This window comes from Oncorhynchus masou, unplaced genomic scaffold, assembly GCF_036934945.1.
Source record: "Oncorhynchus masou masou isolate Uvic2021 unplaced genomic scaffold, UVic_Omas_1.1 unplaced_scaffold_666, whole genome shotgun sequence".
Lineage (NCBI taxonomy): Eukaryota > Metazoa > Chordata > Actinopteri > Salmoniformes > Salmonidae > Oncorhynchus > Oncorhynchus masou.
In genome coordinates this window covers 325,617-340,509 of record NW_027013106.1, presented here as the reverse complement: position 1 = coordinate 340,509, position 14,893 = coordinate 325,617, and the positions used below count along the sequence as shown (strand labels likewise).

Genomic DNA, 14,893 nt, shown 5'->3' with positions numbered 1-14,893 from the left:
AGGTGCCAGGCACATCCAGCCAACTTGACACAACTAGGAAGCATAGGAGTCAACATGGGTCAGCATCCCTGTGCAACGCTTTCGACACCTTGTAAAGTCCATGTCCCGACGAATTGAGGCTGTTCTGAGGGAATAAAGGTGCAACTGAATATTAGGAAGGTGTTATTAATATGAAATACCTGTTATGCTGAGGACACAACATAAACACTACCATGGATACCTGCTATGCTCACGAGGAAACGTTATAATCATTACCATTGCCACTGGAAGTAGAGGTGCTGGGCTCCAGTCACAATCACGAACCAGTGACTGTAGGTTTGGATGAGAGGCAGGATGGGTTTGTCCTCACTGTCAACTCTGGGTCAGATCCTAGTCTGAAATAGAAGTTCAAGCTCAACCTCCTGGTCTTCCTCTGTGCAGGCCACATCCCCTCTCATTATAATATTAAGTATGAACACATTTTGAACAATGGCTTCCTAAAATGCTGTGGTGTTTACTAACACAATAGGAAAGGTTGTGGTAGATGTGGACCATCACAGGTGAGTTCCCAGCTCTTCCACTCTGAACAATGGGGCAGGTAAAGGCTAATGCAGCTTCCTCTCTGGTTCCATTCCCCAATAGTAAGTGGATCATACTTGAATTGTGGTAGTAATATTGTCCCTGGACTTTGGCACCATAGAAAACACTTTACAAAATAAAATAACATTTATTTAAATATGAAAACATGTTCTTTATACTGCAAAACATTATTTTAAATGTATTGTAGAACATACTGGGGACGAGCTAATTGGCATGTAGAGGTGTAGTGACATGTATCTACTGAATACATAGACATTAATTGATGTTATTCAAACTCATTTTAAACAAAAACATTGCATTGTCTGTATAGATAACCCAAAGTTTGATCAGCACAAATTAATGTAGAATATTTATTTTTAATTAGCACATCAATTAAGTTCAATGCAGTTAACCAAATACATTTGATGACAAATAATAAATCTAGTAAGACAATTTAATAAACACGTAGTCGTTTCAAAGTATGTGTATCATTAAACAAAAGTTACTTTGTAGTAAAATAATAATAATCCACCCAAACTAATGGTGAAGACTGATCACACCATCGCTGACACATGTTGTGTCTACCAGCTCCTTTCCACAGAACACTGCAGAGGGAAGCAGAACCACCCAGTCAGCCATCAGACTACATTGTTACAATGTGAGAAGCCTCAGAGGGCATTCAACCCTAAGGGCAAATTCAAGGTACTCTCAATATCTTTAGAGTAAAAGCTCAATTAAATAAATCAAACTGACAAGGTGCTCACTGATCAGTAAAACAACAAGAAGTTAACATTCTATAACACACCCTTTCCTCTGCACAGTTCTCTTACAGTGAGAAACAATATGATCCCAATAGTGTTTTATTCTTTCTTAAAATGTTATCAAATTCACTGTTACCACTTCATTTATGAGATGAGAATGAAGTGATGTAATGACTTCCCTCTTAGCTGGTCTGAGAGAACCGATGAGGCTTCTCTCCTGTATGTATACATTGGTGTGTTAAGCTGCTCTGATCAGTAAAACAATTTCCACAATCAGAGCAGGAGAAAGGCTTCTCTCCTGTATGTATTCGCTGGTGACATTTTAAGGTATCCAATCGGGTGAAACTCTTCCCACAGTCGGAGCAGAAGTAAGGCTTCTCTCCTGTATGTATACGTTCATGTACTTTTAAGGTATCCAATCGGGAGAAACTCTTCCCACAGTCGGAGCAGAAGTAAGACTTTTGGTCTGTATGTATTCGCTGGTGACATTTTAACTTCTCCAATTGGGAGAAACTTTTTCCACAGTCAGAGCAGAAGTAAGGCTTCTCTCCTGTGTGTGTTCTCTGATGAACTGTTAGCTCAGATGATGTTGTGAAGCCTTTTCCACAGTCAGAGCAGGAGTATGGCTTCTCTCCTGTGTGTACACGTTCATGTACTTTTAAGGTATCCAATCGGGAGAAACTCTTTCCACAGTCAGAGCAGAAGTAAGGCTTCTCTCCTGTGTGTGTTCTCTGATGAACTGTTAGCTCAGTTGATGTTGTGAAGCCTTTTCCACAGTCAGAGCAGGAGTATGGCTTCTCTCCTGTGTGTATCCGTTGGTGTTTTTTGAAGTTGCTCTGTTGAGAGAAACTCCTCCCACAGGCCGAGCAAGAGTAAGGCTTCTCTCCTGTATGTATACGTTGGTGTTTTTTTAAATTGCTCTGTTGAGAGAAACTCTCCCCACAGTCAGAGCAGTTGTAAGGCTTCTCTCCTGTGTGTACTCTCCGATGAACCGTCAGAGCTCTTGATGTTGTGAAACTCTTCCCACAGTCAGTGCAGGAATACAGATTTTCTTCTGTGTGCATTTTTAGGTGTATTTTTAGCTTTGATAGAATTGGGAAAATCTCCTCACAATGTGGGCAATGGTGAGACCTCTTAGCTCTGTGATCTTCCTGCTGTTGCTCTCTGGATGTAGAGAATGGCTCAACATGGTATCCTGTGTGAACAGCAGAAGAATCAGTTGGTGTGATATATACTGAGCGCCAAAACATTAGGAACACCTGCTCTTTCCATGACAGACTGACCATGTTAAAGCTATGATTTCTCATCGATGTCACTTGTTTAATCCACTTCAATCAATCAGTGTAGATGAAGAAACAAATTAAAAAGATTTTTAAGACTTGATACAATTGTGACATGGATTGTGTATGTCTGCCATTCAGAGGGTGAATGGGCAAGACAAGATATTGAAGTGCCTTTTAACGGGGTATGGTAGTAGGTGCCAGGTGCACCGGTTTGTGTTAATAAATGCAATGCTTCTGGGTTTTTCCATGGGCAAAAGTATCCTGTGTGTGAGAAGAATGGTCCACCACCCAAAGGACATTTAGCAAACTTGAAATAACTGGGAAGCATTGGAGTCAACATGCGCCATCATCCTTGTGGAAAGCTTTCCACACCTTGTAGATTTCATGCCCAAACAAATTGACGCAGAGGGCATAAGGGGGGTGCAACTCAACATTTGGAAGGTGTTCTTAATGTTTTGTACACTCATTGTACATGTCAATCAAATACATTTGATGCACTTTTTACATCAGCAGTTGGCACAAAGTGCTTATACAGAAATCCAGCTTAAAAACACCAATAAGCAAGCAATGCATATAAGCACAGTGGCTAAGAAAAACTCCACAGAACACAGGAACACTAGGAAGAAACCTAGAGAGGAACCAGTCTGAGGAGTGGCCAGTCCTCTCCTGGCTGTACTGGGTGACATATCAGTGAGGGAGTAAAATATTTGATCCCCCTGCTGATTTTATACATATGCCCACTGACAAAGAAATGATCAGTCTGTAATTTTAATGGTATGTTTATTTGAACAGTGAGAGACAGAATAACAAAAAAAGCCAGAAAAAAACGCATGTCAAAAATGTTATAAATTGATTTGCATTTTAATTATTTGACCACCTCTCAATTAGAAAGATTTTTGGCTCCCAGGTGTATTTTATACAGGTAACAGGCTGAGATTAGGAGCACACTCTTAAAGGGAGTTCTCCTAATCCCAGCTTGTTACCTGTATAAAAGACACCTGTCCACCTCTCCAAGGATGTCAGGGACAAGATTGTAGACCTACACAAGGCTGGAATGGGCAACAAGACCATTGCCAAGCAGCTTGGTGAGAAGGTGACAACAGTTGGTACGATTATTCGCAAATGGAAGAAACACAAAAGAACTGTCAATCTCCCTCGGCCTGGGGCTCCATGCAAGATCTCACCTTGTGGAGTTGCAATGATCATGAGAACGGTGAGGAATCAGACCAGAACTACATGGGAGGATCTTGTCAATGATCTCAAGGCAGCGAGGACCATAGTCACCAAGAAAACAACTGGTAACACATTACGCCGTGAAGGACTGAAATCCTGCAGCGCCCGCAAGGTCCCCCTGCTCAAGAAAGCACATATACATGCCTGTCTGAAGTTTGCCAATGAACATCTGAATGATTCAGAGGACAACTGGGGGAAAGTGTTGTGGTCAGATGAGACCAAAATGGAGCTCTTTGGCATCAACTCAACTCGCCGTGTTTGGAGGAGGGGGAATGCTGCCTATGACCCCAAGAACACCATCCCCACCGTCAAACATGGAGGTGGAAACATTATGCTTTGGGGGTGTTTTTCAGCTAAGGGGACAGGACAACTTCACCGCATCAAAGGGACGATGGACGGGGCCATGTACCGTCAAATCTTGGGTGAGAACCTCCTTCCCTCAGCCAGGGCATTGAAAATGGGTCATGGATGGGTATTCCAGCATGACAATGACCCAAAACACACGGCCAAGGCAACAAAGGAGTGGCTCAAGAAGAAGCACATTAAGGTCCTGGGGTGGCCTAGCCAGTCTCCAGACCTTAAACCCATAGAACATCTGTGGAGGGAGCTGAAGGTTCGAGTTGCCAAATGTCAGCCTCGAAACCTTAATGACTTGGAGAAGATCTGCAAAGAGGAGTGGGACAAAATCCCTCCTGAGATGTGTGCAAACCTGGTGGCCAACTACAAGAAACGTCTGACCTCTATGATAGCCAACAAGGGTTTTGCCACCAAGTACTAAGTCATGTTTTGCAGAGGGGTCAAATACTTATTTCCCTCATTAAAATGCAAATCAATTTATAACATTTTTGACATGCGTTTTTCTGGATTTTTTTGTTGTTATTCTGTCTCTCACTGTTAAAATAAACCTACCATTAAAATTATAGACTGATCATTTCTTTGTCAGTGGGCAAACGTACAAAATCAGCAGGGGATCAAATACTTTTCCCCCTCACTGTACAGTGCATTCAGAATGTATTCAGACCTCTCCTTTTCCACATTGTTACGTTACAGCCTTATTCTAAAATGGATAAAAACATTTTACAAATCCTCAAATCTACACACAATAGCCGATAACGACAAAGCTAAAAACAGGCTTTTTGAAATGTTTGCAAATGTATTAAAAATAAAAAAAGAAATTCCTTATTTACATAAATATTCAGACCCTTTGCTATGAGACTCAAAATTGAGCTCTGGTGCATCCTGTTCCCATTTATCATCCTTGAGATGTTTCTACAACTTGATTGGAATCCACCTGTGGTAAATTCAATTGATTGGGCATGATTTGGAAAGGAACACACCTGTCTATATAAGGTCCCACAGTTGACAGTGCATGTCAGAGCAAAAAACCAAGCCATGAGGTTGAAGGAATTGTCCGTAGAGCTCTGAGACAGGATTGTTTCGAGGCACAGATCTGGGGAAGGGTACCAACAACATTTCTGTAGCATTGAAGGTCCCCAAGAACACAGTGGCCTCCATCCTTCTTAAATGGAAGAAGTTTGGAACGACCAAGACTATTCCGAGAGCTGGCCGCCCAACCAAACTGAGCAATCAGGGGAGAAGGGCCTTGGTTTTGGAGGTGACCAAGAACCCGATGGTCACTGACAGAGCTCCAGAGTTCCTCTGTGGAGATGGGAGAACATTCCAGAAGGACAACCATCTCTGCAGCACTCCACCAATCAGGCCTTCATGGTAGAGTGGCCAGACGAAGCCAAACCTCAGTAAAAAAGGCACATGACAACCCGCTTGGAGTTTTCCAAAAGGCACCTAAAGACTCTCAGACCATGAGAAACAAGATTCTCTGGTCTGATGAAACCAAAATGTTGGCCTGAATGCCAAGCGTCACATTTGGAAGAAACCTGGCACCATCCCTATGGTGAAGCATGGTGATGGCAGCATCAGGGACTGGGAGACTAGTCAGGATCGAGGGAAAGAGGAACAGAACAAAGTACAGAGAGATCCTTGATGAAAACCTGTTCCAGAATACTCAGTACCACAGACTGGGGAGAAAGTTCACCTTCACTCCAGACAGCCCAGTGAATCAAACACATGCTGGCAATACTGGTGTCAAACCATGCAAGTCTCAGTAGCATGAAATAACACCTACCTTCTCATTGAAACAGTTCATCATGAAACAGTTCTACTGCAACTTTTCATACACAGTGGGAAGTTGTAATGAACAACAAACTTAGTTAGAGAGAACCTGCTCTTACCATGAGAAACAGATTTCCCAATCTTCTCCTCCTCTTCTTCATCTTTAATATTGACATTCAGCTCCAGTGTTTGACTGCAGTCTTCCAGCTTCACTGATGCCATCTCTGGATCCTGCAGTGCAAACTGGGCTCCACTGTCACAATCAGGACCCAGTGACTGTAGGTTTGGACTCAGTGTGGAAGGAGAGAGGCAGGCTGGGTTTGTCCTCACTGTGGATGTTACCGGAATCAGACTTAATCCTCGTTGGCCTGGAGTAACAATGAGAAACGGACACAAAAGTTAGTCTTAACAGTTCTGGCACTTACTTTATTCTCTTAAAAATATTTAGTTTTTTCCTTGTTCAATTATTGAATTTCAATGAATCAGGTTGCTATGCATAGACTACAAAACATGAATTCACATTAGACGAGTGCACACTTTAAATTACACAACGTAAGTGCACTTAACCTATAGTAGATTTCCCACATTTACATAAATGGCTCAAGCCATTAAGGTTGCAGTGTTTGAGGAAGCACCATGAACAATTTTCAATCTTCACTGTATTATTTCACCCACAAAAAAACGATTGTTTCTATCTATAATGTGAATGGGAAATACAATGTGTCTGAATATTCTTACACATGTATTTTTTTTTTAAACAAAAATAAAAGCTCAACATTGCATTCAGCCTCATCTGTAGGGTAACTGTGAAATTGTCGCTCTCTGGTCCATTTTTTTTTGGTTCGCTCTCTGGTGCATCTGCACTGCCCGCACGCAGACAGAGCTGGCGCCACCATTTTACAAACTCGCGAATTTTACACAAAACCAATAACATTTACATTTAAGTCATTTAGCAGTAACATGTAAAAGGAAAAAATAATTTATTAAAAGGGCAATTTCATAATTTATGTTCATTGACTCAGACAAACCCAAAGTCTCTAGCTATCGACGTATAAAATTGTTTTTAGTCACGTTTTCCACTCACTCGGTTTGAAGCAAAAGAACACAAAACCTTTACCAAACATTATCATTTGTTACCTGGCACGTTATGACATGTTATTTTGATATTAGACAGTTTAAACGTGCAATTACAAACCTGTAGTAATACATGTAATACATTTAAAAAACGGACACAAAAGGTATCTTGACAACACAGTTCTAGTTCCGGCCTTCCCGAAACTTCTTGTTCCCCCACTACAACCAAAGATGTTTTAAGTTCAGTTGTAACGTCACAAGCACAGTGAAATGCCTTTCTTGCAAACTCAAAACTAAATAATGCAATTATCAATAACCATATATTACAAGAAAAAAAGACACGAGAAATAAGAATAGGAAATACACAAGTAAGTATACTGTATATACAGCAAATAGTTAAAGTCAGCTCCAATACCATATTTAGATGTGCAGGGATACTGGAGTGGTGGAGGTAGATATGTATAGGGGTAAGGGGACAGGGATCCTGTAGTGATGGAGGTAGATATGTATAGGGGACAGGGGACAGGGATACTGGAGTGGTGGAGGTAGATATGTATAGGGGTAAGGGGACAGGGATCCTGGAGTGATGGAGGTAGATATGTATAAGGGGACAGGGATACTGGAGTGATGGAGGTAGATATGTATAGGGGTAAGGGGACAGGGATACTGGAGTGATGGAGGTAGATATGTATAGGGGTAAGGGGACAGGGATAGGGGTATGGAGGGGACAGGGATACTGGAGTGATGGAGGTAGATATGTATAGGGGTAAGGGGACAGGGATCCTGGAGTGATGGAGGTAGATATGTATAGGGGTAAGGGGACAGGGATCCTGGAGTGATGGAGGTAGATATGTATAGGGGTAAGGGGACAGGGATACTGGAGTGATGGAGGTAGATATGTATAGGGGTAAGGGGACAGGGATACTGGAGTGATGGAGGTAGATATGTATAGGGGTAAGGGGACAGGGATACTGGAGTGATGGAGGTAGATATGTATAGGGGTAAGGGGACAGGGATACTGGAGTGGTGGAGGTAGATATGTATAGGGGTAAGGGGACAGGGATACTGGAGTGATGGAGGTAGATATGTATAGGGGTAAGGGGACAGGGATACTGGAGTGGTGGAGGTAGATATGTATAGGGGTAAGGGGACAGGGATACTGGAGTGATGGAGGTAGATATGTATAGGGGTAAGGGGAGACAGGGTTACTGGAGTGAGGTAGATATGTAGGGGTAGATATGATGGAGAGGGGGGTAAGGGGACAGGGATCCTGGAGTGATGGAGGTAGATATGTATAGGGGTAAGGGGACAGGGATACTGGAGTGATGGAGGTAGATATGTATAGGGGTAAGGGGACAGGGATCCTGGAGTGATGGAGGTAGATATGTATAGGGGTAGGGGGGATCAGGATGGATAGGATATGGATAGGGGTAAGGGGACAGGGATACTGGAGTGGTGGAGGTAGATATGTATAGGGGTAAGGGGACAGGGATACTGGAGTGATGGAGGTAGATATGTATAGGGTAAGGGGACAGGGATCCTGGAGTGATGGAGGTAGATATGTATAGGGGTAAGGGGACAGGGATCCTGGAGTGATGGAGGTAGATATGTATAGGGGTAAGGGGACAGGGATACTGGAGTGATGGAGGTAGATATGTATATGTAACATGCTTTATGTCAGCGAGTGAGTGTGTCTAAAGGAAAGTAGTGGGCTTGCGGAAAGAAGTGAATCGAAAGCGCTGTGCTATAGGTTAGACTGTTTGATTGCACTGTGGGGAGGTTTCTCTCTTCCTTTTCTTACCACACAACTACCATACATACAGGTTTGGGGAGTAACAGATTACATGTAAAGGGATTGCAAAAAATATTGTAAACAAATTACCGATACTTTTGAAAAACTGAAGGATTACATTTAAATTCAGAAATTGTGTTTGCTGAAAGAAAAAAAGAAAACAATTCAATGACATTCAACTCAGTATTAAGAAAGGTGCATGTTTAAGTTTGTTCCACCTGAGTGAGTCAGACCACCAATCAGAGACCACTATGATGACACACCAAATGATGACCACCACCAATCAGAGACCACTATGATGACACACCAAATGATGACCACCACCAATCAGAGACCACTATGATGACACACCAAATGATGACAACCACCAATCAGAGACCACTATGATGACACACCAAATGATGACCACCACCAATCAGAGACCACTATGATGACACACCAAATGATGACCACCAATCAGAGACCACTATGATGACACACCAAATGATGACCACCAATCAGAGACCACTATGATGACACACCAAATGATGACCACCAATCAGAGGCCACTATGATGACACACCAAATGATGACCACCAATCAGAGACCACTATGACACACCAAATGATGACACACCAATCAGAGACCACTGATGACACACCAAATGATGACCACCAATCAGAGACCACTATGATGACACACCAAATGATGACCACCAATCAGAGGCCACTATGATGACACACCAAATGATGACACACCAATCAGAGACCACTATGATGACACACCAAATGATGACCACCAATCAGAGAGCACTATGATGACACACCAAATGATGACCACCAATCAGAGACCACTATGATGACACACCAAATGATGACCACCAATCAGAGACCACTATGATGACACACCAAATGATCCAACTTGAATAAACGCTTGGAGGTAAAGATACCGTGGTCTACAGTGATACGGATATCACGTATTATTGTTATCTACATTGCGCATTGATGTGAATCACACTGCTGCTCTCTCATTCAGCTAGCTATATTAGCGCCTTACGGATTGTGGTTGTTGTGGATGGCTGTTCACAAATCTAAATGTGTATTTGGAATCCAATAATGGTTTAATTCAAGAAGTTTATGCTGCCTATCAATCATTGATTTTGAAACCAGTGGACAGACCGCGAAAAATTCACTCTTGCAACAGCAGCATAGTGTGGATCCCAGCCTATGGAATAAAAGAGGGGCTTTTAATGCTCAATCTAATTCATGCTGATAAAAATAAAAACATCCATTGGCCTAATGGACACATGCTCAAACTTGCACACTTTTGATAGACTTAAAAAGGGGCAATCTGTTTAGGGACTGATACATTCTATATACACAGTACCAGTCAAAGTTTGGACACACCTACTGATTCAAGGGTTTCTTTATTTTTACTATTTTCTACATCTTGATATAATGAAGACATCAAAACTATGAAATAACATAAGGAATCATGTAGTAACCAAAAAACAATAATATATTTTTTTAAAGTGTTAAATCAAAATATAGACACCCTTTGCCTTGATGACAGCTTTGCACACTCTTGGCAAAGCATGCCATTACACGAGCGCAGCATTTATTTTTCAACTCGAATCAATGAGCCCAAATCAGTCCTCTGCGACAATAAAAAGTAGGGCTGGCTAATAAGTCCTTAGTTTTGGTGTCGTGCTCAGGTAAAACTATTTGGCTAATCTATACTTCCATTTCTTGAGTCCTATTGTTGAAGATCAAGGGGTATAACATTTATTGGAATGACTGGAATTCTGATATCTTTACATTAAAAACCAAAGTCTATAATTTAATCGTATTATTAGATGTAGTAGAAAGCGATGGGTTAGAAGAAGCACACATAACCAACCCATAAAGTAAAATTTAACATCCATATATAGCCAGCTATGTAAACTTCCAACATTGATTTATCCTGCAATAGATGTCATTCAATTGGCAACATTCATTTGTATTATTCTAATGCCTCTTAAGGGGAACGTAATCTAAAAGTAACGGAATGTAATCAGATTACGTTGCTGAGTTTAGGTAATCCAAAAATTAAGTTACTGACTATAATTTTGGACAGGTACCTTGTAACGGATTCCATTTAGAAAGTAACCCACCCAACCCTGCGTACATTGAGCGACCATACCGCCAGAGTTTGGACTTCTGTTTTTAAACCAGATGATGAGTCTGGGTTGTATTTCATTGTTAGTTTTACATAAATATTTGTACAGTTTCAGCTAAAAAAACTGACAACTCTTTATGTAATTTTTCCCCCAAGAAGATTAATGGTGTACTTTCATGCGCTGTATGTTGGGCTCCCGAGTGGCTCAGCCGTCTAAAACACTGCATCTCAGTACTATAGGAGTCACTACAGACACCCTGGTTTGAATCCAGGCAGTATCACAACCGGCTGTGATTGGGAGTCCCATTGGGCTGCGCACAATTGGCCCAGCGTCGTCCAGGTTTGGCACGGTGTAGGCGGTCAATGTAAATAAAAAACGTGTTCCTCACTAACGTGCCTAGTTAAAAAGGTTGTCACCCTGAAAATGGCTACCGGGTATCTACTTCATACTATGTTGCCAGAGTAGTGCTTGTCAAGCGGGAGCGAAGGACACTGTGTCCCTTTGTTGTTGTCGTTCATGCCATTTACCCCATTGAGTAGTAGACCATGTATACTGAACATAAATAAATGCAACTATTTCATAGATTTTACTGAGTTACAGTTCATATGAGCAAATCGGTAAATTGAAAGAAATTAATTAGGCCCTAATCTATGGATTTCACGACTGGGTCCCAGATGCCCATTTTTTAAAGGTCTCACAGTAGGCTTCAGGATCTCGTCACGGTATTTTTGTGCATTCAAACTTCCATCGATAAAATGCAATCATGTTCGTTGACCGTAGTTTATGCCTGCCCATAACAGAACACCACCACCGGGCACTCTGTTAATAACGTTGTGAACATCAGCAAACCGCTCTCCCACACGACGCCATTCCCGATAGAAGCAGAATTCAACCTAGCATTAGAATGGGTCATAAATTATGGAGGTCTAATTTACGAAGATAGTGCCTGCTTTTACCATGATTGACACATTTCCCAATCTTCTCCTCCTCTTCTTCATCTTTAATGTTGACATTCAGCTCCAGTGTTTGACTGCAGTCTTCCAGCTTCACTGATGTCATCTCTGGATCCTGCAGTGCAAACTGGGCTCCACTGTCACACTCAGGACCCAGTGACTGTAGGTTTGAACTCGGTGAGAAAGGCAGACTAGGTTTGATCTCACTGTTTATCTGTCAACTCTGGATAGAATCCCAGTCCTAAATAGACGTGAGATCAACTTCCTGGTTCTCCTGTGCATGCCACACCCCCTCCCATTGTACTGTATGCATGAACACACTTTGAACAATGGCTTCCTAAAATGCTGTAGCGATAACACGATAGGAAAGGTTGTGGTCGACGTGGCACATTACAGGTGAGTTCTTCGATTATGTTTAACGGCTGGTGGCATCCAATAAATGTTGCACTACCGCCACCTACTGGACTGGAGTATAACTATCTTATACATTGCTTGAAAGTTATTTCATAGTTTTGATGTCTTCACTATTATTCTACAATGTAGAAAACCCCTGGAATGAGTAGGTGTGTCCTAACTTTAGACTGGTACTGTACATTCGTTTTAATCCATTTATGTGTTCTTCACTGACGTGCCTAGTTAAAAAAATAAAAAAATGAAAGTGCAGCTGTCACCCTGAAAGTAACCCACCCAACCCTGCCTACATTGAGCGACCGCCAGAGTTTGGACTTCTGTTTTTAAGCCAGATGATGAGTCCGGGTTGTATTTCATTGTTAGTTTTACACAAATAATTAATTAGCATTAGCATGAAATAACATCTACCTTCTCATTGAAACAGTTCTAATGCAACTTTTCATACACAGTCGGAAGTTGGAATGAACAACATACATTTAGTTAGATAAAACCTGCTCTTACCATGATTAACAGATTTCCCAATCTTCTCTTCCTCTTCTTCATCTTTAATGATGACATTCAGCTCCAGTGTTTGACTGCAGTCTTCCAGCTTCACTGATGCCATCTCTGGATCCTGCAGTGCAAACTGGGCTCCACTGTCACAATCAGGACCCAGTGACTGTAGGTTTGGACTCAGTGTGGAAGGAGAGAGGCAGGCTGGGTTTGTCCTCACTGTTGATGTTACCGGCCTCAGACTTAATCTGAGTCGTCCTGCAGTAATAATGAGCAACGACACAAAAACTGTCTCGGCAGTTCTGCCGTTTTCTTTATTCTCTAAAATTACATTCTATTTTTTCTTGTTCAATTATCTAATTTCAATAGATCAGGTAGCTAAGCATTGACAACAAAACATTAATTAATTCACATTAGACACAAATTACACACTAAATCACAACGTAAATACACTTAGAGTAGATTTCCTCATTTACATAAACGCATTAAAGACCCAAAACCATTTAGGTTGCAGTTGTTGTTTTAAGCAACACAATGAACTATTTTCTGCAATAACCTTGTCTTCACTGTATTATTTCAATCACAAAAAAAACTATTGTCTTTCCCGTTCACACCATAGTAACAATTATAGATAGAAAGAACTGAATGTGTCTGAATATTGCTACACATGTGAAAAACGGATAAACATTACATTCATCTTCAAACCAGTAGTGTAGCTGTGAATTTGTCTCTCTGATGCACGAGCACTGCCTGCACCGAGGTCCGTTGAAGCAGACCGAGTGGGCGCCACCATTTTACCAGCTTGTGAATTTTACACAAAACCAATGTCAAACGAACTCAGAAATATCAAATACTTTTATTTTTTTATAAAATTACCTTTTAAGAAATTATGTACAGTCACTCAGACAAACCCAGTCTCTAGTTTATGTGACTTGGAAAATAGATTTCATCACGTTCTTCACTCACTCGGTTTGACACAAAAATAACACATAAAACCTTTACCAAACGTGATAAAACTTTAAGTTATTTGTTACTTAGCATGTTGACATGTTCTTTTGATATTAGAATGTTTAAACGTGCTATTACATACCAGTAGTAATGCATTTGAAAGCGACACAAAAGTTATCGTCTTGAAGACACAGTTAAGGCGCCTGCCCGGAACTTCCTGTTCCCCCACAACCACCAAAGATGTATCTGTACACCTACACACTATCCCCCCAAAAAACATCCACTCCATCCCGCTTACTTTGGCCCTCTGGCAATTTCAACCTGTCTCTCTCACAAGGCACTTTGGGTCCCCAGCTGCATGAAAACCCCACAGTTGACACACAGTGCTTTCTGTATCCCAACTGTACACTCCCTCTGACTAGGCCCTCCTGCACTTTCCACACAGCGTGGGATCCCTCTTCTACACACTGCTGCAACATGTCCGAATCCTATGGCACCTAAAGCACCGTAATTAACTCAGAACATATGCCCTCACAGAACACCAAATATAATCTAACCTGACCTTACCAGGTAGCAACTCTGTCAAAGCTCAACAAGACAGACATGCTTTTCTCAGTCTCACCATTGCCACCGGGTCTCTGTCTCACCAAATGTCAGGTGTCACAAACACTAGGACTATTCCTTTTCATTTGATCCACTTCTACACTCGACCCCATTCATTAACCCCCATTGATTACCCTTTTTTTGTCCTTTAACCATCTTGACACAACGTATGGGTCGGCCAAAAAGCAGGAATCCACTCTTCCCAAAATGATCTCCAGTAAGAGTCTCGGGGCAAACGTTGGACGTCTCTACCACACCTGTCGCCTCAGGAAGGTCCCCCACATCCTGGACTGGCTCCACTTCAGAGCCCTCACAACCGCCCGACGGAATCCTTTTCCAGATCATCAAAGTTCTCAACAGCGCATGAAGACCTATACGCTAGATGACTTGCTTTGTAGTCAGGAGATGCAGGTATTTACTCAATATTAGGTATGTACACAGGAGACGACAGTGGCGATCGGTGCCGTTTAAGATGAGGAAGGATGATAATTTAAATTTTATTTCTATAACAGCATATA

The 14,893-nt window shown here is 41.7% G+C and overlaps 1 protein-coding gene across 2 annotated transcripts; it reads right to left on the bottom strand.

Annotated features, from left to right (window-relative positions):
- Positions 1-921: 921 nt before the first annotated feature.
- LOC135536812 (zinc finger protein OZF-like) lies at positions 922-12,311 on the bottom strand. 2 transcript variants are annotated; one of them, XM_064963050.1, is made up of 3 exons: positions 11,925-12,311; positions 6,085-6,333; positions 922-2,514 (listed from the first exon to the last, which is right to left on the bottom strand). In XM_064963050.1, the coding sequence occupies exons 1-3, from the start codon at positions 12,025-12,027 to the stop codon at positions 1,502-1,504; spliced, it is 1,365 nt and encodes a 454-aa protein (XP_064819122.1). In that variant the 5' UTR covers positions 12,028-12,311; the 3' UTR covers positions 922-1,501. The 2 variants fall into 2 exon arrangements, with proteins under 2 accessions (XP_064819122.1, XP_064819123.1); XM_064963051.1 differs by lacking the exon at positions 922-2,514 and adding an exon at positions 5,007-5,784.
- Positions 12,312-14,893: the final 2,582 nt, after the last annotated feature.

Excerpts from the sequence above, each read along its gene's own strand:
- LOC135536812 (XM_064963050.1), bottom strand. The coding sequence starts at position 12,027 with ATGACATCAGTGAAGCTGGAAGACTGCAGTCAAACACTGGAGCTGAAT. Across the intron at positions 6,334-11,924 it reads TGGGAAATGTGTCAATCATG|GCCAACGAGGATTAAGTCTG; the intron begins GTAAAAGCAGGC and ends TTGTTACTCCAG. Across the intron at positions 2,515-6,084 it reads TGGGAAATCTGTTTCTCATG|GATACCATGTTGAGCCATTC; the intron begins GTAAGAGCAGGT and ends CTGTTCACACAG.